At 27.7% G+C, this 24,421-nt stretch overlaps 2 protein-coding genes across 3 annotated transcripts; both read right to left on the reverse strand.

Annotated features, from left to right (window-relative positions):
• Positions 1-1,165: 1,165 nt before the first annotated feature.
• On the reverse strand, positions 1,166-6,574 carry LOC105770663 (ABC transporter I family member 6, chloroplastic). Of its 2 annotated transcripts, XR_008196274.1 has the most exons (8): positions 6,168-6,574; positions 6,004-6,054; positions 5,031-5,252; positions 4,691-4,813; positions 3,871-4,047; positions 3,132-3,235; positions 2,965-3,050; positions 1,166-1,388 (listed from the first exon to the last, which is right to left on the reverse strand). XR_008196274.1 is itself a non-coding variant. In XM_012591969.2 (7 exons), exons 1-6 carry the CDS (start codon positions 6,486-6,488, stop codon positions 3,149-3,151), a joined length of 981 nt encoding a protein of 326 aa, XP_012447423.1. In that variant the 5' UTR covers positions 6,489-6,574; the 3' UTR covers positions 2,704-3,050; positions 3,132-3,148. The 2 variants fall into 2 exon arrangements, 1 of the variants encoding a protein (XP_012447423.1); XM_012591969.2 differs by lacking the exon at positions 1,166-1,388 and having other exon boundaries at positions 2,704-3,050.
• Positions 6,575-19,345: 12,771 nt separating this feature from the next.
• On the reverse strand, positions 19,346-22,938 carry LOC105770666 (protein farnesyltransferase/geranylgeranyltransferase type-1 subunit alpha). Its single transcript, XM_012591974.2, has 5 exons — positions 22,614-22,938; positions 22,400-22,509; positions 21,117-21,237; positions 20,638-20,733; positions 19,346-20,129 (listed from the first exon to the last, which is right to left on the reverse strand). Exons 1-5 carry the CDS (start codon positions 22,845-22,847, stop codon positions 19,695-19,697), a joined length of 996 nt encoding a protein of 331 aa, XP_012447428.1. The 5' UTR covers positions 22,848-22,938; the 3' UTR covers positions 19,346-19,694.
• Positions 22,939-24,421: the final 1,483 nt, after the last annotated feature.

Genomic DNA, 24,421 nt, shown 5'->3' on the forward strand with positions numbered 1-24,421 from the left:
TAAAGGTCAGGCTACTCACTTGAAATTTAAAATGATTCGAACAAAAAAAATTAAACCCATTTAAAATATTAGTCAAACTCAAGCTTTGAATTTAGAGCCAAAGCCGCACAACTAGATTTCAAGTGCACGATATGTTGCTTATATATATATATATATATATATATATATATATATATATTATAATTTATATCCTAAGGAAAATTAAATATTCTATAATGTAAATATTGAAAATATGTTAAATTGTAGGGTTTGGCAAGGGCCCCGGTCCCCTTAAAATGGAAAAATTTTCATTCGAGTTCTTTATAATTGATAAATTTTTGAATTAGTAATAGTAAAATTACAATTTAGTCTCCCAAATGATAAAAACTTGATTTAATCTTTTAAAAAATATAAAGATATAGACTATTAAAATAGTAAATTTGCCTTTTTACTATTATAAAATATATATAATTTAATTCCAACCTCTCAAAAAAAAATTTGACTTCGCCCTAATTAAACCCCTAATTTCAGATTGCCGAAGATGAAGCCATGATCTACTTTGAGCTTTGTTTAACGAGGATGACCGGAAGGCAATATCCATGATTCCAATTGGAGGTGTTGATAAAAAAGGTAACACTCATATGGCATCACTCTTCGAATGGAAGTGACATATCTCGTGCTTTCGATCATCCTCAACCAATGGGCTCTTGTGTGAAAACACCATGGAAGATCCATGAACTATATGAGACATAGAGCGGGTTGCAACATATCCTTTTCTTTTGCCCTTCTTCTCAAGGCGCCGTTTGGAAGGCTTCCTCCTTCCACTACACTCTGGCTTTCATGGGATTCGGATCCTTTGCAAGCTGGTGGATGAAGATTGACCAAAAGCTGCCCAAATTTGGAGCTTTCTATAGTATCAATCTTATTGATGCTACAACATTTGGAAATCTCGGAACCAGTCTTCCAAGATATTAATGACAACCCGATTCACTTATAGAATGCTACTTTGGACGGCTTCCTCGTGTACATAGAAGCTACCTAGTCCCCAAGTTACAATGTAAATTGAACTAGTGACAAAGATGTTGTTTGGTACCCAATACTATTAGGATTAATCGTCACACCTTTTTCTTGAATAGTTCGAACCCGGTTGGTCTTGTGATTGTTGCAAGGAATAGCAGCTATGATGTTGTTAACAGAACTAACATAAAAGTAAGGTCTTTAAATGTGCTTATGGCTTAAACCTTAACGCCAAGGATAAGCTTTTTGTTGATAAAATCGCAATGGATGGCAAAACATTACAGCCACAAGGTTATTAGCAAGATCAGAGGCAATTTGAGTTAATTTGATTTATTTTGAACATGTTATTTGTGTTGGCCGATTGACTCTTGCCCCCTCTTCGGCAGCCCAACCTGTCCAAATGACTTATTTTACTCTGTAGCGTCAAAATATACCCTAAATAATAATACTCAAATTTGGTGTGCATGAAACATTAAAATTTTAATAGATTCTGCATAGGTAGTTTTTGATTGTGCATGTGTGTGCTATAAATTATTTAATAACAGCTTTATCAACCATATATATATTTTTTGATATAGTTTGAAAGTGAATCTTTTTTAACTTTCACACATTATACATGAACAGAGGTTGAAGGAGTTTGGCTTTGTTTTGGGAGATGACAAAATTAACATCTCTATAAACATCAGTTGTTGGGCGATGAGTAAACCTATTCCAACATCCCATCCCAACTGAGATCTAGTTTCCATTATTATTTATAATAACCTGTCCCAGCCACAATAAATATTGTTTCTTATTTGCAGTAAATCACAACTTTTAAAATATAACTCTTAAATATTGATCTTCAAATACTTTACCTATACCAATTTCTTTTAATTCTAAAGGCATCATACGTAACAAAATCCAATGTTTTGCTTCTGCTTAGGGCTTAACGCTAGTTTTTAAAAATTATTAAAATAACTTTTTCCTAAACATTATAAAACGATAATGCTTACAAATGCGCACAACATTTTAACCCAAAAATTTAATCCGACATTTTTTTTTTTTTTTTACATGCTACTAAGTATTTTTTTAATTTAATTTAATTAAAAATTAACAACGTTAATAATTTAACATAAAATTTAAAATCTAAAAATAGAAAGATTAATTTTCTAAAATAAAAGGCTTAAATTTCAAATGCACGAAAAATACAATGACTTGAAACATATTTTAACCCTAAACAGAATTACTATTTAAAATATAAAAATTAATTTATTAATTTTAATTATAAAACATACAAATACTAATATAAAAATATTTTCAATCTTTTAATATGAATTTCAAATTTCAGAATATTTCAAATTCATAATTTAATTGAATTTTAAAAATAATCATCGATTCACACAACTTATATTTTAAAATCTGAATTCTTATTCTGAAATCCAAATTCTCAAACATCACCTTATAATCACATTTAAAAGCAATATATTGTTGCTTCTACTTTTCATTTTCTTGAAGCACAGCCATGCCAAAAATATTTTCAGCTACAAGTAGAGGAGATATATGACCCTCCAAATACTCTCCAAATACATGAAAAAGAATTTTTTTTTTAAATAAAAAAATTGAACATACCGGCATCAAATATGTACTTATATCCAACACTCACATCCAAGTCTGAGTCTATGGTTCAAAACAAAATTTCCAGATTAAGACAACTAAAAACAGGTAGTGTAGTTGTAACTTCAATTGAACTGATTATAATTATTATTCCATATATCTGACTTTCATCAGCTCAAAAATGGATGACTTGGTAAGGCATTGAAAATGGATATGATCAACAATAATCATGTAGTAAACAAAGTTCATTCTTTCTAAAAACCCTAATTCCCAAATCCCCAAGTGAGAAATGGAGGAGAATAACTCTAAGATTCACATGCCAAAGTGACAGGTTAACTATAAAACCAAAACGGTATAGGGTGCCATTGTTCATACCTAAGGGCTGAAGCTCCATGCTCCCTTTAAATGATGGTCAAACCTCATCTCTTGAATTTGCAATGTCATTCACTGTGGAGCAGACGCTGAAAAACAGAGCTAAATGGCTTTAACAACGGTATATTGAGTTTGATGAGAATCAAACATTTAGTACTATGAAAGTGTACCGATTCTGAACTGTATGCTATGCAGCAGAAATTGCAGTATAGCCTTTCTCCTCGAGAACTTTAGCTAAGGAGCTATCTCCTGTCTTTATGATTCTTCCATTCTCCTGGAAATATCACATTAGATCACAAACCAATCAGAGCAAAGATATTTTCTTATAGCACCACAACTAATTCCTTTTAAGATTAAATCAGAAGGATATAAAAGTTAGTAGTGGTGACTAAATAGAAAAAAACATGCGAAGAACAAAGCAGAACAAGTTCCCAACTAAATTACGTCCGATACTGTTTCAAAATGCACCCAATGCCTAATTAAAGCATACATAGATGATCCTCATTACTAAATCTAGGAATCAAATCCAAATAGACTCATCCATTAGGCGTAACTTCATAAATAGCAGTTAGAAACAGAAGAGAAAGGTGGAACCATGAAACATAAGTTAACTTGCAGATCACTTGAAATCATGAATGTCGGCCAATCTTCACATAGTTTATAGTTCAGACAAAATCTCAGGTTGCTATAATGTTAGTCATTGGCCTATGTCAGAGTTTGATATCTTTCTAAGAAAATAATGGATATAAAAACAGACAAACCATACATGTTATCAGGAAAGCAAGCTATGCTATTTAGTGTGAGAGTTTCCCCCAAGGAGAAGCCACATTCACTAGTTTCAATGGAGAAGGCAATCAACAGGCATAAAATATACACTAGATCACTGCCTTGAATTTTTAAACAACTCACCATAATATGGATGAATGTCGGCTTTATAACTTCCAACAGTCGTCGATAATGAGTTATCATCAAAACTGAGTTTGTTGGAGTCAAAAGACCATTCACTGCTTTCGCTACATCTCGAAGGGCATCAACATCTAGCCCAGAATCAATCTCATCGAGTATAGCCAAGTCTGCTCCAAGAACCTAAAAGTAAATATAGAGATTAGAAAAAAAATGGATTTTCTTAGCTTCGATGCATTAAATAACCAACAAACCTATAAATATTCCCTAGATTTCAGAACTATAACTCACTATCTCTCTCTCATAGGGAGCAGCTCAGATTTGATCCCAGGGCATCCAAACCTAGCTGGCCAATATTCTATATTTTTGGCATGCAAGAAAAGATCCATAGTACATGGTATGGTTCAGGGAGAAAACAGCAACAACTCAATAGAACTAAGGCTGAAAACGAGTAAGATAGAAGTTAAACTCTTGGGGGGGGGGGACCGTAGGGTTGAAAACCTCTAATTTCTTAAGTCTATTAATTAAAAGAAAACAATAAGGTGGCTGTAAATCTATTTTACAGCTAATTTATACCAGGATTCCAGACTTTAATCCTAGCCCTATATTAAAACTCTAAAGAAAACTTATAATCCTAGCCATTCATCCATATCTAATAATTATTAATAAAGCTGAAATATTAAAATAGCATATAGTAATAGCTCCTGCAATAGCATGTAAGCCATGAACAGCAATTCTAAGTTCAAACAAAAATCTTCCATTGCAACTATCAAATGAGGACAAAACAATTCCAAAATGAATTACAGAAGACATTATATCATATTACCGCAAGCTGCAAAATCTCATTGCGCTTCCTTTCACCTCCACTGAATCCTTCATTGACATTTCGGTTAAGGAAATCAGTCTTCATGTTCACAAGATCGAGTTTAGGATATATGTAAGCATAGAACTGCAAGAGTAAAATGACAGAAGTATTATAATCAATAAGAAACTTAGCATGACTATTATGTTTTCCGTATATTTATCAGTTTACATATTTGAAGAATAACCGACTATGGCAACTTTTGATCTTTTCATTGTTATTGATTAAACAGGGAGAACAAGAACATCTCAACAATGCACTAGAAAGTTCTTTCCTAAAAAGACGGGGAAGGCAGTTCATATACCTCAAGTGGACCAAGCTCGGGCTCACCAAGTTTTTTCCTTCGAGCATTATATGCCATGTGCAAAAAGTCGATATTGTTCACACCCGGGATCTCAACCGGGGACTGGAAACTCATAAAAAGTCCAGCAAGAGATCTTTCCTCCGGTTCCATGTCAAGCAAATTCTCTCCCTTGAAAACAACATCTCCTCCAGTCACCTCATAATCTGGATGACCGACAAGAACCTATAATACATAAATTAGATCAAGACCTTCCAAAAAATAATTCATAAACCAGTATGATTTCACCTAACTAGTTCAACAAATTCAAATATCTGTATGATTAAACAAATATTACTAGGACTATTATTCAAGATTAGGGGTGTAATCGAGTTGAGTTGAGATCAAGTTGTGAGAATCTAGCGCTTGAGCATGACTTGAAATTCAAAGCAAAAAGCTTGGCCCAAGCTAGACTTGAAATTCAAGGCTCGAAGCTTAGCTTGAGCTCAATCAAGTTTCACTTTTAGAGCTCAAGCTCTATCTAGGATAAAGATCGAATTACTCAAGCTCAGTTAGTTATGCTCGATTACTCAATTCTCATGCTCTACTTCAATCTGATTATTTATGCTCAAGCTCACATTATTATTTTTTCAATACTAATTAAAAATAAAAAGGCTTGATTAGCCCCATGGCTCCTGAGCTATTCAAGTCAAATATTAGGATATTTAAGTTAAACTAGCTCGATATTTCGAGCTGAACTCGATAATGACTGAGCTCAATTTGAGGTATTTGAAGCCAAATCGAAGAAACTAGCTTGCACAAGCCTCCTTTACACCCCCATTCAAGATAAAGGAAAAAGATTACTATAATCAACCTGGGATTTAATTCGGTTGATTTATACAGTCATCTCATCCTTTAGCCTATTCACAATCTATAAACTCCTTTATAAAAAAATAAATAATAATTTAAATTTAAATACATGTGAAAGAATACTAACCTTAGAAAACGTACTCTTCCCAGAGCCATTCTTTCCCATTATAGCATGAATCTAATAAAAATTAAACAAACAAAATATAATTGGAAAAAGAAAACAGAGTCTAATGTAACAAAATTCATTCATGCAAATTAAAGTAACAGAAATATATATATCTTCTAATTGACCTCTCCATGGTGAACGACGAGGTCCACGCCTTTGAGGATTTCCTGCTTGGTTTCAGCAATCACGGCAGTTAAACCTTTGACTTCGAGAAGAGGCGTCTTGGAGTTGCCAAGACCGTCGGTGGAGGTGGTAGATTCAACGGCGGAGAAGGAAGCGGCGATGGGCCTAGGAGACGGCGCGTGAGTAGAGCGGAAGCGGGAAGAGCGAGTGAGAGGGAGAGGGAGAGGGAGAGGAAGAGAAATGGAAGAGGTAGATTTTAGAGTAAAAGGGGGAAAAGAAGGGAGTAGTGGTGGTGAAGCAGTGCACTGAATTTGCCAAGCCATTTGCCCTGCGCGACAATAATTTTTGTTTTCCTTTATTCGGTCACTAAAAAGAAAATTGGATTCTCAACCACATCCCATCCCATTCAATCAACTCAACACATAATTTATTTATTATTTATATAACCTCTATAAATAAATTTCCAAGCAATTATTTAATTAAAATAATAATATGCCTGTATATAAAGTTTTAAAAAAGGAAAATTATTAAAAATTAAATTAAATTAATATAAATGTTTTAAAATAATTTTGTAATTTTTATAATTGAATAAGTAAAAAAAGAAAATTATAATTAAGTAACTACTAATATATTAAAATATATTAATATAAAATAATTTAAAAAATATTATAAAATTTTTATTTTACTATACCAACCTTTGTTAACCCTTAACATTACTTACGAATTTAAAACTTTACTAAACCCTTTAATTTTCTTTAGAGTCGGTTTGGATAACACAGATTAATTAAATGAAAGTATAATTATTAGGATAATAATTATTTTCTTTTGTAATTACAAATAAATTGTAATTCCTTAAACGTGTTTGGTGATAGAATGTGATTACAACCATATTCTTTAGGTCATATATGGTAGTACAAAATGTAATTACACAATTACATAATTTATATATTTTTTAATTATTAGTATGATAAAAATATTTTATGTAACAAAAGTTAAAACTAAATCATCATATGTATTATGTTAGTCTAAAAAGTAGTTGATAAGACGATTACTAATAATAATAAAAATAAACATTATATGTAATTTTATCTAATTGCTCTAGTACATATTTGTCGAGTTATTCTCTCTTTAATATTTAACATATACTCATTATCAATCATTCATTGGTCCTTGATCAAGTTCATCATCATCCGGATTTGAATCGCTTCATTAAAATTATCGATATATATTTCTTCCAACTACACTTATGTTCGAAGTTATGAAATATGTAATATTTTAGTATGATCCAACTTTATTTTTTTATGTAATACTAAGGTGATGTTGTTAATATGGGAAATTTTTTTTTAAACAACCAATGTTTTTTCAACCACATTTCGAAACCTTAAATGTCTCAAGTTAAAGAGTTCGTGAGTTGTCTATGGTGCTTGCGTTTGGCACCATTATCTCAAATGGTATCATACCCCATGATATGGTGAAATAAAACATTTTGGATTTACATAATTAATATCGACCTTGTAACATTTAGGTTCATAGTCCAAATAATCTATATCTTTAATTATAAAAATTTATATAAACTTAATTTGAAGAAAAACTTATACCATGTTATATCCCTTCTTATAATACGTAAATTAAGTAAAAATAATAATATAAATTTTATAACATATGACATTTATAAACAAAGCTTTATAAACTATCTAAAACTTTCGTAACTTTTTATGAATAATATATTTTTTGCTTTAATTTTAAAATTATATTTTTTTAAATAAGTTATGATATAAAAACTATAATATTTTTATGAATAAATATATTATTTTTATAATATATAATACAGATACATAAATTTTTTATAAATACTTCCTGATCATACTTCCTAATCATAAATTTTTATAAATAAATATATTATAACATTTTTAAAGTATGTACATTATTTTTATAATAAATTTTTGCTATAACTTTAGAATTTTTTAAGATTTAAATAATATAATTTTTGTTATAACTTTATAAAATACATAGATTTTATTTTCCAGCAATATACACTAATTATTTCTATAATATATATTTTAGAATTTAGAATATAATAAATTTTTATCATAATTATCCCAAACGCTCATACGTGTTCATGTTTATAATATAATATTTATAAATTGTATAAAAATATTTTTTTAAATTGGATATTGGTGTAATTACCTATACAATTACTTCAATTCTCACTATTCTCTCTATGAATTGGAAAGTGTCCAATTACACTCAATTCGGTGAGACAAACTAATTATAATGGTTATCTAAACATGTTATCCTTATGTAATTATTATCTTATAAAAAATACACAACATGCTATAAACCAGGGTTGATCATGGGCTGGGCCGAATTGGGTTCTGGCCAGTGCAAAAAAAAATCAAGCTTCAGCCCAACATGAGAAATGGGCCTAAAATTTTGTCCAAACTCGACCCGAATAAAAATGCTAAACTCAAGCCCAACTCACCTGTATTATTTTTTTAGATTATTTTTTATATAAAAATTTAAAAATAATAATTAAAATAGACTAAAAACATTAAAATAAATGTTTCACAACAAATTAAAAATACATATAAAAAAGTATTTATACTTAAATAACACAAACATAGTTGCAACTTAACAAGCAAAATGCATTTAAAATAGTAGCAAAATTAACAATAAAATAAGAATTATACAATATCCAAACAATAACAACAAAATAATAATAATATAATAGCGAAATGGTAGCAAAACAACAACATAACAGTAACAAAACATCAATAAACAACAACAAACAGTAGCAATTTTTTTTTTCAAATTTGGGTTGGGCCAGGCCCGGGCCAAAAAGGTATTACCTAAGGCTCGACCCATTTTCTAAACAGACCTTATTTTTTTTTGTTCAAGTTCATTTTTCGGGCCTATATTTTTACTCAAACTCTCTTATTTTTCAGGCTGACCTTTGGGTCTGGATAGACTCAACCAAGATCAGTTCTTCTATAAACTACAAATTATTATGTTGTCAAAAATACATAATCAAAACAATATTTTAAATAATTTATCTATTCATTAGACTTTACCATAAATTTTAAATAAATTTAAAAATATTTTTATATATTTATATTATCTTAAATAAAATTAAGTTAAAATAAATTTGAATAATCAAAACAATCTACTTAAATATTAAAACTTTTTACATAATATTTTTTAATTTATAAAAATATTAAAACTATCCCATTATTTGAATAATTTATTTAAAGGTAAATGTGACATAATTTTTTATAAAAATATTAAAAGTTTCCCATAATTTACATTATTAATTTGCAATATTGTATATCTTATATTTCAAAAATATATATTAATTTGCACAGGTTCTTACAAGGTAAAACTTTGTCTCAAAGGAGCAAAAAGAAAGTGACAAGTATGCAATAATTGAATATGTAAGAAGGATTGATTTTACAGTTTGATGAGAGCCTTTAAACGACGGATTTTTTGATAAAATTTATTTTAAGTACATATTTTGTATTCCTCTTTTCTTTTTGGTAATTTACTTTCTATTACAACAATTAACTAATTATTTCATAATTTTGTCTATTATTGTTTTATAAAATTATTATAAAGTTTTATCCATTTTATTTAACCTAAATATTTATTTATTATCTATTTTTATATATTAAAATTTTATCAATACGGAATCGACCGATTGAACAACAAACAAATAAAAAATAGGGTAAGAAATTAAGAAATTAAACAAACAAATTTAACATGGAAAACCTCTTCAAAGAGGATTAAAAATCACGGGCAAAGATAATTTTACTATAATGACAAAAGAATGAAGAGTACAAAAGATGGAGATAAAAACTAAACTTTGAAACCCGAAAAAACAAAGAAACCTCAAAACGTAAACACAAAATTCTTCAAAAGTATTATGAGTTCTAATATTTAATGGGTCTATATTCTAAAGTTATAAAAGAGCCTATTTATAGGCTAAATTAAATGGTCAAATAAATTATGCTAATAAATATTAAATATATTATACTAATAAATACTAAATCTTCTAAAAAGAAAATATTTGTTATTTAACTTAACTTGCAATCAATCTCTTAGAATTTGAGTCATATAACTCTAACACATATATATATATCCTAATTATATAAGTAACTAACTTCACATCAACGTGATGTTTTTATTGTAAAACGTATATAAAATTTTTAATTAGAGAAAGATTTTTAGTACTAATATATTTTTTAGAATTTTACTTACAATAAAATGATTTAAATTTATTTATAATATCAATAATAAAATTAAATTTATACAAAATTGTAAAATAATTTAATTGATACATACAATCAAACTCGTGAATCACAGATAAGAAAACTAGTATAATATGTATATAAGCACGAGTTTGGAAAAACTTTTGAACTGACATTCTTTATTTTCATCATATTATTAATAATTATACATTTAAAAATAATTATAATTTAATAGAAGTTGTGATAATCACATATTTAAAAATATTTATAATTTAGCCGGTTGAGTCTTAGTTCGATTAATATTGACATTGTTGCCAGTGCAGGAAGATATGAGTTTGAGTGAAATGAAGCGCATTATCCTTTTATTTAAGGGTTGAGGAGGGACTATGGGTAATACTAGGAATTGTATCAAAATGAGCAAATATTATAAGAACCTACAATGAGATTAATATTCAAAAAAAATTTATAATTTAATTTACAACTATTTGTAAAAAAAGTTGCCAATTTTAAAATGGAGTTAACTCCAGGTATAATATACATGAAAAATTTATAATACTTTTATTTGTTATAAAATAAAAAGACAGAAAGTAAAGAACAAATAAAATAAAATAGCAAAAGAGAGAGCGTATTTTTATTGATCAATCGAATATTTACAAAGCTTCTCCAAAGTCTATATTTATAGGCATAAGAAGTATAAATGAATTACAGATCTACTTCTAATGACTATTAGAATTTAAAGTACATCAAAACTTATCTTGATCTTGATAGACATCTACTTAATAAGATATTCATAACACTCCCCTTAGATGTCCATTGTAGATAACATATCTCATTAAAATCTTACTAAGATAAAAACTTTGTGGGAAAAAAATTCCTAGTAAAGGAAAAAGAGTATACATATAAATAGTATGTATAGCATGTTGCATCATTAAAAACCTTACCAGGAAAACCCAATGGAACAAAACCTCGGTTAACGGAAAAAGAGTACAACGCGTATTTATTCCCCCTCATGAAAACATCACATATTTTCTCATATTTTACGTATTCAATCTTAAATTCTAGTTTTTCAAATGACTATTTGAATGTATTTGCTAAGCATTTATATCACCATTCCTTTGAAAGTCATGAGTGAGGGAAAATTTAGGGGAAATATATCTTGATTTCTTCAGAAGTTTCAACAATAACCATAACAAACTTTAATTATGACGGTCCTCTATAAAAATACAAATAGGTATTTTGCATCATTTTATAATTCTCTCTCAACTAGTATTAGCTAAGTCAAATTTACAATATATCTTCAATTATTTCAATTCATATAAATGAATAATTTCCGATAATTTCAATATGCTTCGGTATTCTAAATCCTTCAAAGATTTTAATATAAACTTTACTATATAGTGATTCATAAAAGGTTGTAACAACAACCATTAGACACAAGTTAAATCTTCTATGAACTGTCAAGATAATAATATATCTAAAGGTTATTACATCTACCACAAAAAATATTATATATTTTCATAATCAATCTCAAGATTTAGCGAAAAACTTCATATTTTTATTCCGCTTTTGTAATAATATTTCATTTGCACTCTCACCGCTCTATACCTTTAGATATTTGGACTATTGGTTCAAAAACTCCACAAATTTAATTGCACTTATCTATATTAAATTGCATCTTTCTATTTTGACCAATTTATTCCATATCTATATTTCTTAATATATTTATTTAAGATCCTCATTTTATTTTATTATTTTAATAATAATAATATTGCATGCAAAACCATTATCGACCACTTTTATTATCGGTTTAACATTTTCTCAAATTGAATAACTTATCGAGTTATCTTATTTTCACTATTTTAATTTTCAGTTTTAGGTACCTGAATCTCTTCTGAAGTTTTACTTATTAGTTATGCCTTGGGTCTCTTTTGGAGCACCCGCCTTCACTATATGACCATCTAGATTTATTATTATTTTTATGATAATTTTCATATTTGGAACTTGTAATGAGTTATCATTGTTGAACTTTTGGTTCAAATTACTCTCCCTCCTAACTCATTACAAGTTATTATTTCTCTCCGCTTAATGTCGGAAAAACTATCAAATCAAAATAATAATTACAAATCATGTCATAATTGAATCTACAAAACATTCAAAACATAATAAAAAGAGACTTATAATTAATATATATTTCCAACTTTCTTTGAAGATTCACTCATCTTTATGTGTTGTGGTGGAGCGATTGGAACATATACGCGCATACAAAAATTCAAAGATGAGAAACATTTAGCTCTTGATCAAAAACCAATTGTAATGAGGATTATTTATAACTTATTGGCTTAATGTGTACAACATGTAAGTCGACATAATCTCATGTTGAAATAGAACATTTAGTTCTAATAAGTAATAGTTTAGACATTAATCAGAGGCATTCAATCAATAATTTCTCTAAACCATCATGCGCATAAATAACAAACTTTTACAAAAAAATTCAAACTCAATTAATAAAAGATTGAGATATAAACTCGTCAGTATTAGCAAGATGAATTGTCTTAATTGCATGATCTGAAATTAATTATTTAAACAATCAATCTTGCAAACGGCAAGTTACAAGTTAATAAGACATATGTGATTATTTTGTAGATGCATCTACCAAAATCATATAATATCAAAATCATTCACATGGTGGATGAATGAACTCATATTCATTTCGAAATGTAAGACATTAAATCTTAATTTTAGCTAGTGAGTTTCTAAGAATTAATTTTCATTAAGAACAAGCAACAAATGAGAATTCTTTAAATTAAAGAATCTTATAGTTCTTTAATGAATGTCCATATGAATTCTCAATTAATTTTCGCATCATATATTATCCAGGATGGTCTAACTGGTCACGCTAAGTAGTAAATACATTTGTATTAGTAAACTTCGGTTTACTTTAACATGCATTTCAATTGTACTAATAATGTCAATACAAATTGTGACAAATTGATAATATTATTGTCATTTCTTTTACTTTGTATCTACGTATAAGTACTATTGTAACATTTACTACTGAAAATATCTAAATTAATGTGAGGTCTAAATCACTATTTTCCGGTGTATAATAGGTACATAACCAATGGCTTTTCATACATAAGTTTTCTCTCTTGCAAGTGCTCATCAATAATATTTTCCACATATTTTAATTGAGAACTTATTCGAATCTTGTAGAGTTATACTCATAGTTTGTTTTTTTTAAACTTAAAACTCCAGTGCATCTAATCATAATGAGTTTTAGATAGAAATACTATATTCTATATTGTTCATATTTTCTTTCATAGTCAAATATTTTGCTTTCAATTCCTTAATGGGGATGATGACAAAAGAAGAATACAAAGATAGTCACAATCAGTAACCCAATCCTCTTTTGATTCATATACAATATAATCTTTTCCTCATTCACAATCTCAATATGAGATTCATTATGAATATCTTTTAAAACCAATGGATTAACCATCACAAGATATTAATATATTAGCTCTTCTAAAGCTTTCGACTAATTTTGTACTACCAAATATTAGAATAATATTGGTTTATATTTTCTTTTGCTTCACTTCGGGGAATGCAATAAATTTACTAAGACGAACTTATAAATGTCTAAATAGATTCTTTATTTCATAATCACCATTGCAAACATGCATGGATTTCAAATCAAAATCTATCTATTCATGTTGTCATGATCAGTCTCCAATTATAATAAACATGATATAATAAATAAGTCATAGTTAAATATACATGAAATTCTTTAATATAATCGTTGTCACCCTAGCTGAGTGGTTAAATGCTCTAATGATTACCCATAGTGCGCAGGCCTCAATTGAAATAGCTGCAACTCTATGAGGCAATAGACAATAGCAAAATTTGAGATAATTTTGTGACTTATGGAGAAAAACAATTAAAAGAAAATCGTGTTGATAACGTGGTATAAAATAAAAGACAGAGAATAAAGAACAAAAAGAATGAGAGAGCAAAGAGAGAATGTATTTTTATAGATCAATCGAAATATTTACAAAACATATCCAAAGTCTATATTTATAGGCATAAGAAGTATAAATGAAGTACATGATCTACTTCTAATGACTATTATAATTTAAAGTATATCCAAACTTATCTCGATCTTAATAGACATCCACTTAATAAGATATTCATAACATTATTATTATTTAAATTACAATTATTAGTTAAAAGATATTTGATATAAAAATTGTGCTAATTTTATTGATGTAAGATAGAGTTATTACTTGAATAAAATTCTAAGCAGGTTCATTATCACTTAATTAATATTAGAGTTATATAGGAATTAAAATTTAAGTTTAGCTTTATAAATAACATTCAGTAATTAGACATATTTGATTAAGTAGTAGAGGTGTTCATGGGTCGGGCCCATAAAAAATTTTCGGCCCGAGTCCTAGGCCCAGGCCCGACCCGAAATATGGGCCTGGAATTTTGTCCAGGCCCGGCCCGGCCCATTTTTTAAATAAACACCAAAAAAATTTTAGAAAATTAAAAAAAGTATTTTAAAAATAAAAAAAGTATTTTAAAATATTTTTAAAAATAAAAAAATATATATTTATTATATTCGGGCCCGGTCGGGCCAAAAAAGTGGTGCCTGAGGCCCGGGCCTCATTTTTTTGCCCAAGCCCATATTTTGGGCCTACATTTTTACCCAAACCCTCCCATATTTCGGGCGGACCGTCGGGCCGGGCCGGGCCGCTCGGCCCATGAACACCTCTATTAAGTAGCATCTAAGAAAAATTATTGATAAAAAAATGAAGATTATTAGCATAAGTTAGAACTATATATATATATATATATAAACAATAGTTATTCGAATAGATAATATTGAATCATATTCAAACTACAATGGCAATAAAAAAAGAAGAAGAAGGAGATTATTTTAATTATTGATAAGATAATTTGATAATATTTTTTATAATTATGTTATATGTTGCTTATACGGTGTGAAGCAAATACTTTTAAAATCGTTCTTTTTTTCTATATGTTATTTGTTTAGTACGTGTGAAAAATGTGTTGTGAATTTATTTTGAAAAGAAAATCTAAGTTTCAATAAATATTTTAAATAAACATTATTAATATAATTGAAGTCACATTTAACATATAAAAATTAGAACGGAGATGGAATTAATTTTAACACAAAAAGAAAACCTAAGTAATGAGTGATATCAGGGCTAAAGTGATTAGTTTAATCCACTCATATGAATATTTTATAATTTCCAGTCATACTCACTTAATGATTCTTTTTGCATCTGTAATTTGTGATAAGGCAAAACTAAAAGATGATATGTGGAGTATAGTTGCTGATCAAATGGCGAAATGCATATATTATAATTCATTGGGTTTAACGTTTTTCGAAGATCTATTGATTTTATTTAAGAGATTTTGGAGTCTGAAAATACTACCCTTGACCAGATTGTTTGATTTTATTGTTTTTGCTTAATATCGTTAATTTCTACTGAAAAATATCTTTTAGATTTTTCATTAATAGATAAAAGTTAGCTATAGGCATTTAAAATTTAAAAAAAGTTATCTTAAAATTTATTTCAAATTTCAAAATGATTTCTTTACTTATTTAAAAATACAGTATCATAATCAAATATATTTTTACAAAAACAATGAAAACAGTAATCATTATAATTGTTAAATACTGTTAATTATTAAACAAACCATTACTATTCTTCCAATAATGATTTTCAAAATTAAAAATGTTGTTAGAATATTTTCTACTTTTTTAAATATAATTATTAAAAATAAAAATTTAAAGCTAATTAAAATTCTTTAAAGGCTTAAGGGTGTAAAAGCACTCAAGTTTTTTCAAAAAAAGCAATTAAGTCCCTGTTTTTTTTTTTGCACTCATTTGGGTACTTGAACTTTCAAAATGTATCAAAAAAGCCCTTAAACCTTTTCAAGAAAAAGCAATTAAGCCCCTGCTCTTTTTTTTCAATCAATTGGGTACTTGAACTTCCAAAATGCTTCAAAAAGACCCTCAATTTTTTTTCAAAAAAGCAATTAAGCCTCTGATTTTATTAAAAATTAGAAAAAAATTATAAAAATTAAAATCAATAAAATCTATAAATATGATTAAATTTTAATAAAAATTAAAATCATAAAAATTTATTAAAATTAAAAAATATAAGAATCATAAAAAATTGTAATTTTTTTAAAAATAGTAAAAATTATAAAATATATAGAAATATAAAATTATAAACTTTTATAAAGTCATAAGAAAATTATATAGAATATAAAGAAATATAAATTTTATAAAAAATTATAAAATTATCGTACCAAAAGAAGCATTTTATAATTTTTCTATAACTTTTATTGCTTTTATTTTTTATCATTTTACCACATGTCACGTTGTGTTGCGACACGTGATGACTTTAATTGAAAAAAACTAGGGTCATTAATTTTTTATGATTTTTATAAAATTAAATTTTTTATTTTTACGATTTTACAAAAAAATTATAATTTTAATAAAATTATAATTTATTATATTTTATTAAAATTTATTATTTTTTACAAATTTTTTATAATTTTTAATAAGAGCAGGGGCTTAATTGCTTTTTTGAAAAATTTTGAGGGTCTTTTTGATGCATTTTGAAAATTCAATTACCCAATTGAGTGAAAAAAAAGTAGGGGCTTAATTGCTTTTTTTGAAGAAGTTTGAGGGTATTTTTAATACGTTCTGAAAATTCAAGTGCTTAATTGAGTGAAAAAAAAAGGAAGGGCTTAATTACTTTTCTTTTTAAAAATTTGAGAACTTTTTACACCCTTAAGCCTTCTTTAAATAATAAATTTAAAATAAAATATTGTTAAACTATTATAAAAACATATTTAAAAATTTAAGATTGGTTAATAAATTCAAAACTTTTACTTTAATTTTTGACCAGTATTTACTTGAATAGAATTCAAAAAGTTAAAAGAAAAATTTTAAAACTAATACGCACACGCATATATATATATATTACAAATTTAAAAGGAATAAAAATATGGATAAATTGTAGAATTAGTTATCCAACTATTAACGTGTTTCTGGTTTGGTCACTTAACCATGAAAACTTTCAATTTAGTCACTAACATTTTAGATCATTTATATTTTGGTCACTCTCAATCTCCATAAATGGTTAACATAAGTGATGATGTGACTTTTTTAATTGGTATAATAACACATTTAGTCATCAATATTTATACATTCTATCAATTTGATTCTAATTCTAAATATTCAATAATTACAAAATATAATATTATCTTTATAAATAATATTATATGGGCTTATATTTAATTGTACTTATAAGGCTGGAATATGCATTTAGTCCCTCGAACTTGACACCTTCTCGCAAGTTGGTACTTATGATTTTTTTTATCCCAAATTAGTACCTAAAATTTCATTCCATTAAAGGTTTCGGTACTTTTTTGTAATGATGTTAAATATAAAACACATTACATGCTTAAGCTATGATACGTGGATGATGCAATAACCTATTTTTAAAAAATTAAAATTAAAATAAAAATATTTGAAATTTTAAAATATAAAAGAAATTATAAAAATATATGTATCTAAAGCAATTAAAAATATTAAAAATAAAAAATCTAAAATCCAAGTTAGAGAAATTGAAAACCCAAAAATTCATATATTTTTCTAAATAAATTGCAAACAAATTAGAGAAAATAAAATTTACAATATATTTTAGCCTTAGAAATTGGTGCAGATTATTACACGTTTCTTCAAGTTAACAAGAATACAGAAAATGATTTGAAAAAGGCTTTTAGAAAGTTTTTCCATTTTTATTTTTATTTTGTTAAATACTTGTTAAATTTCATAGGAAAAAAATAGATTCCTCTCACAATGAAATACTATTAGCACGATCATGAATGAAGTTTATAAAAATCACAAATTTATTGAGTTTTGGGTCCCGAGTTTAGGTTTATAAAGCATAAAATTTACATATAAGTTTATCAAGATTTAATTATATGTGTTTAAATATAATTATCTCTATATTTAATTATATGTGTTTGAATATCAAATTGATAGAATTTGTAGATGTAGAATTAAATTTATTGAATTTTTAAAATTTTGAACAAATTGATAAAATATGTAAATATTAAAGACTAAATGTGTTGCTACACCAATGAAAAAGGTCACATTATCACTTCCGTTAATAATTTAAAGGAAAGTGACAAAGTTAGAAATGATCTAAAACGTAAGTAATCAAAATAAAAAATAATCTAAAATGTAAGTGACCAAAATAAAACGATCTAAAACATTAGTAACTGAATTGAAAATTTTCATAGTTAGATAACCAAAACAAAAACACACTAATAGTTAAATGACTAATTCTATTATTTACCCAAAATATATATTCTACATTTTTCTTTATAATGAAGTTAAATTTATCAAGTATGATTGTATATTAAATATAATAAAGTTTCTACTTTAAATAGATTTTGAAACTATTTTAATTTTTGAATTTGTTTCACAAATTATCTTTTAAATAATTTTTATTACTAAATAAAAGGTGATCTCTTTATAATTCATGCTAAATGAAATTTATTCCAATTATAATTCTTAATATGGATTTTATTAATATAAAATTCAAAATTATTTAAATTAAATATTTATTAAAAGTTAAATTGTGAAACAATTTAAAAAAATTATATGTTATAATTTATGCTAATTATATTTAATTATAATAAAAATATTTATAGGATTTGAGTTTCTAATTTTTTAAATAAAACATTTAGTTATATAGATTTCATAAATAAAAATTTAATAAATTCCATAAACACATATTCAGACATAGAAACTGTATATAACAACAACAACAATAATAATTTAAGACAGTATCTTATCAAACAAAGTATTGAATTACAAAATATAAAAAAATATAAAATCATTTAAATTTATTTATAATATTAAACATAAGAGTAAGTTTATACAAAATTATAAAATAATTTTAATATGTTTTAATTTATACATACAACCATTAAACTTATACCAAAAAAAATAAGTAGATAAAGGTTCAAATCTCATTAATACAAAATATTTGAAAGAAAAAAAAAGTACATAAAATCCGTCTTTTAGAGGTTGAACCAGTTTTTGTACTAGTTAGGCTACTGTCTGGTTCTAACATTCTAACCGAACCGACCCGAACATTTATGGTTCAACTTTTCAAATTTAGCAAGATGGTTTGAACATTATTCACCTCATTTCCACTAATCAAGTAATCATACGGCTGCTACAGAAAGCTTGTTTTTGCGCCATATCCAATAGCTTGCTCTCAAAGAATCCACATGTTCCAAGATGTCACAAATTGCCATTGACAGGTCCGGATCTAGTGGGTCAGGTTGTGAAGTCCGAAGAGCGACTACAGAATCTCTGAACTCATGGCATGGCTGAAAACCATGACAAAGAAGATCGAGAAGCATTTTCAGCGCAAAAACGTAGTTGTTTTTCGTGTTTATTACCTTCAAACATACTGATGAGATCTCAGGATCATTAACCAAAGCTTTAATATCGTCTTTGTAAAGACCTCGGAGGTATCTCCATGGACACTCATTGTTTGGGTTGGCCAGAATGGCTTCCACAGTGTATCTTACTTCAGATGCTCTCATGGCTTTCAGGCCTCCCAAGAAAGGAGATCTTGTTACAACAAAATATCTCTGTTGCAAATAAATGGAAATTGACATTATAATATTTGAAACAAAGAAAATATAGGTTGTGGTGTGAAGTAATTTATCAAACTTCACGAGAATCATGGCTGACACTCTTGCATTGTCAGTGCATCATGTATAGGGTTGGCAAAATAATCCAAACCCATTGGGTTTGGCCTATAAGAGCAGTTGTTTTATGAAAATTGGGTTCGGGGGGCAGGGCGTAAAAGTTAATAAAATATAAACTATTATGTAAAATTTAGAGTAAGATGAGTCAAGATTGGGGTCAAAGTGTTAGATAAATCCAGTTTGGGAACAGTTCAAGCATATATACATAAAACTCAGGTAAAGTCATGGCGAGCAGAAAACTGCATATTCTAACATAGGAGTGAGGGTAAGGTTCTCCACATGTATTGGAAAACTTAGGTAAAATTGAGCATAGTCAAGTTGAACATATACCCATATTAAACACTCACCCCCGAGTGCAGGTACCATAGAGTAAAACAGTACACCATACCTGGTTCCAAGCAGAATTATTAAAGATATCTTCTTCGAGAAGTTGCTGACAATAATCAAGTTCATCTTCCCAGCCACCTAATGCCTGAAGCACCCACTACACTCAAAGAAAATACCCACATTTTAACTTTGATTCTCAAATAAACTATAAAAAACTTAAACAAACAAAAAATCAAGAAATAAAAGAGGCTTGACCAAAATAGGCTTATTGTGACCAAATAAGCCCTTAACTTTTTATTGGTATAAGCCTAGACCTTTAACTTTTACCCAAATAGGACCCCTAGCCTTTAACTTATACCTAAATATACCCTTTAACATAAATCAACCTTTCATTTTATGTTAAAGCTTATAGGTACAAATCAAAGGATGAGGGTTTATTTGAATTCGATAAAAGAAAAGGGGCTTGTTTTAAAAAGATGAAGTAGTTCAAGGGACTTCTTAATATTTCAGTCAATAATCTGCAATATATGTTTACCCAACCTGCCTATGTGACCAGGCATGATAATTTTTGGCATCAAGTGATAGTATCTTCTTAATGAGATTAAGCTCCTTGGCTCCAGCATTAGCTCCCAATCTCTCGACAACCCACCGCCGATGGTGCCTAAAGAAATTTATAGCAAAATTACCATTTAATGGATACGGCGAGAAAGAAATAGATCATAGAACATGAAATCAATAAAATTGTCTAAAGCTATGTTACTCAAGCTCAAGTGCAACTGTTGGACAAGGTTATGTGTTAGACACGAGTCTATTCAATTTTTTTTCCAAAACTTTTATGTATTTAAAGGATCCTTGGAGGATCATATCCCCATACTCTTGTCTGTGTATCTATCTGATATAAGTGTTAGACATGAGTACTTCAGGACAAAAAGAAGAATCACAGTACCATAGGACTAAAGATTTCAAAGTTCATAATCTCACAACAACTTCAAACAATATTACTATAGCTGAGGAAAATTGGTCAGACCTCGTATTATATCAGGATTCAATAACCATTTCCATAATAAATAATGCATACAACTGGCATATAACATGCATGTTTGCAAAGCTATGAATAGTGAAGCTCAGCATATCTTTGCAAACGTTAAAATCAAGCATGGAACAAATAAAATCACAAGATTCTGAAAATTCATTTGAAATCCAAAGTTATTTTGAGAAGCCGTAGTTTCACTTATAAGTTTTTCAAGTTTGATCCCATTGTAAGTGCTACAAATCTGATCAACAATTTGAACAAAATGATAGGAGAATGCATTCTTTCTAAACTTTCCTTTTATCAAGATTCAATAACTATTTCGATATTGTATTAAGCATACAATTAAAAACTTAAAACATAACATGCATGTTTGCAAAGCTACGAATGAAACTGAAAGCATATAATTGCAAACATCAAAAGCCCGCTAGGAATAAATAAAATCATTTAAAAGAAAACACATTTGAAATCTAATTTACAGCAAGTCATTGTTTTACTTAAAAGATTTTGAAGTCATGATTTCCATGCTAGTGTACAAATTCTCAATTGCAAACAGGGGGGAATTTTCATTTTCCAAATAATACTTTGACACTTGCGTTTGTCATATATCCGGATATAGATACAAAAGTATGATGTGATCCTCCAACACCCAAAGATCAATCCTTATGAACATCCAAATGATCAGCAGAGGATTGACTCAAAATGAAAAGAATCCACAAATCATTTTCAAGACAGAACAGTTTTCTTCATGTATGAACAGAAGGAAGGAATTAATTTGAAAGATAAAACTTACCATAACTGATAGTTCTTAGAGTTAGAATTAGCGATCCGTTGAAGAAAATCCAATTCCTCGTCCAAATCGGCATTAAGTGCTTCGAGCACGAGTCGCCTAAAATGCCAAACCTTCATTAACACCCAAAAAACAAAGATTTACAGATTTTGAGCGTCGAAAAAGAGGCCATTAAAAGAAGAAACAACAAAAAAAAAACGTATATATAAAGATTTACAGTGTAATTTCCAGGATTGAGATGGATGGCTCGTCGAGTGAGGCGGAGGGCACGAGGGGAGCGTTCATCGGCTTTGTAGATGGCTCGGAAGTAATCCATGGTTTCACGGAATTCTTCCTTGTAGGCTATGGGGACGACGGGGTGAGGACCGTCGTCTTGAGGAAGAGGCGTCACATCACGCCACTCCGCCATCCGGCTAAGTGGCTCTCCGCCGTCGTCTTCTCTTGAATCCATTTTCTGTCTGCGTTACCACTGGATTGGATCAGCTCAGTCAAAGTGTTTACTGCTGTCCTGAACTCTTTTCTGGGACTGCTTGGATGTTGGGCTGTTTTAAAGGGGTAAGTTTAGTCCGGCTTATATGATAATCATATTAATTTTATTACTTGAAAATATATTTAATAACTACTTATCACTTGAAAAATATTAAGTTAATTTTATTTTTCAAAATCTTATTCTTTATCTCCTCATTTTATTACAAATTAAATATTTAAAATTTATCATTTAACTTTTATTCAAAATTATTCAAAATAAAATAAATAATACCATATTAATAAGATTAAAATTATAAAATTATTAAAGGTTACAAAAAAAAGAAAAAGAAATTGTTGGGGAGAGGTGGTTTAAGTGGTACCATGCTGGTTAATGTGTTATTTTTTAAGCCTTGATTGGTGGTTCGGGATCTCAAATACCCATAATTTTAGCTTAAATATAAAAAAGTCCTCATAAAATAAATTATGGTTTTTAGTTATTAAGCCTATAAATTATTAGATTATTATAAAAGGTAAAAAAATATTGAAAATATTAAATACTAGAAAATATAAAAGAATATAAAAACTATTAATAATTATAAATATTATTAAAATATAATAAAATATATAACATTTAAGCTGCATTTTCTTTGATCACCAGTTCACCACTTAACACATCCTCAATAACTTTAATGCAAAACTATATTTTAAGGTTTAATTGAATGCAATTTATAATTTAAAGAATTTAATTGTGTTTCGTTTTCACTATTATTATTTTTGAATATTAGAGATGATATTATCGAAAAAAAATCATAAATCCCGGATATAAATAATAAAACGAACATAAAAACTAAAACTAAAATATTATTGTTACTTTAAAATAAAAAAAAATTCTAATTCATTATATAAATATAAAGCGAATCTAAGGCTTAGTTTGAATAGTCGGTGTGTTTACCTCCGGTGAGGTTCAAAATAGCAGTGGCGGTGAGATTAATTACTGTAGCGGTGAGATTAGATACTGTAGCAGTGAGATTAGAAACAGTGGTGGAGTGTGTGTTTGGATTCAAATGCAGCTGTAGCGGTGAGGTGAAAATAAAAAATGACTTTTAAGTACATTAGATTAAAAATGATATATAATAGAATTTTTAAAATTATTTAACAATTACAAAATTAATAAATGATTAAAATTATTACAAATATATTTATTTTAATAATAAATAATTAAAATGAATTAAAACTCGAGAAAAATTCAAAAATTATTTTATTTAATATTTCAAAATTAATCATATATTTAATTATAGGGTCTCAATTCATTATTGAAAGATTATTGAAATTATTGAGCCTTTAAAAAAAATAAAACATTATTGAAAGATAAAATAATAAAGCAACTCTAGAATAAGAAAGAAAAGAAATAATATATGGGTAAAAGAGGAAAAGAAAAAGCAACTGAAGTTGCTAAATTTTTACTGGACCAAAAGGCTCCCAGTTTGAAATTAAGCCTCTAGTGAGGTGAAATGCATTTTCAACGTACTGAAGAATGCTTTCTAAACAACATTGCGT

This window comes from Gossypium raimondii, chromosome 5, assembly GCF_025698545.1.
Source record: "Gossypium raimondii isolate GPD5lz chromosome 5, ASM2569854v1, whole genome shotgun sequence".
Taxonomy (NCBI): domain Eukaryota; kingdom Viridiplantae; phylum Streptophyta; class Magnoliopsida; order Malvales; family Malvaceae; genus Gossypium; species Gossypium raimondii.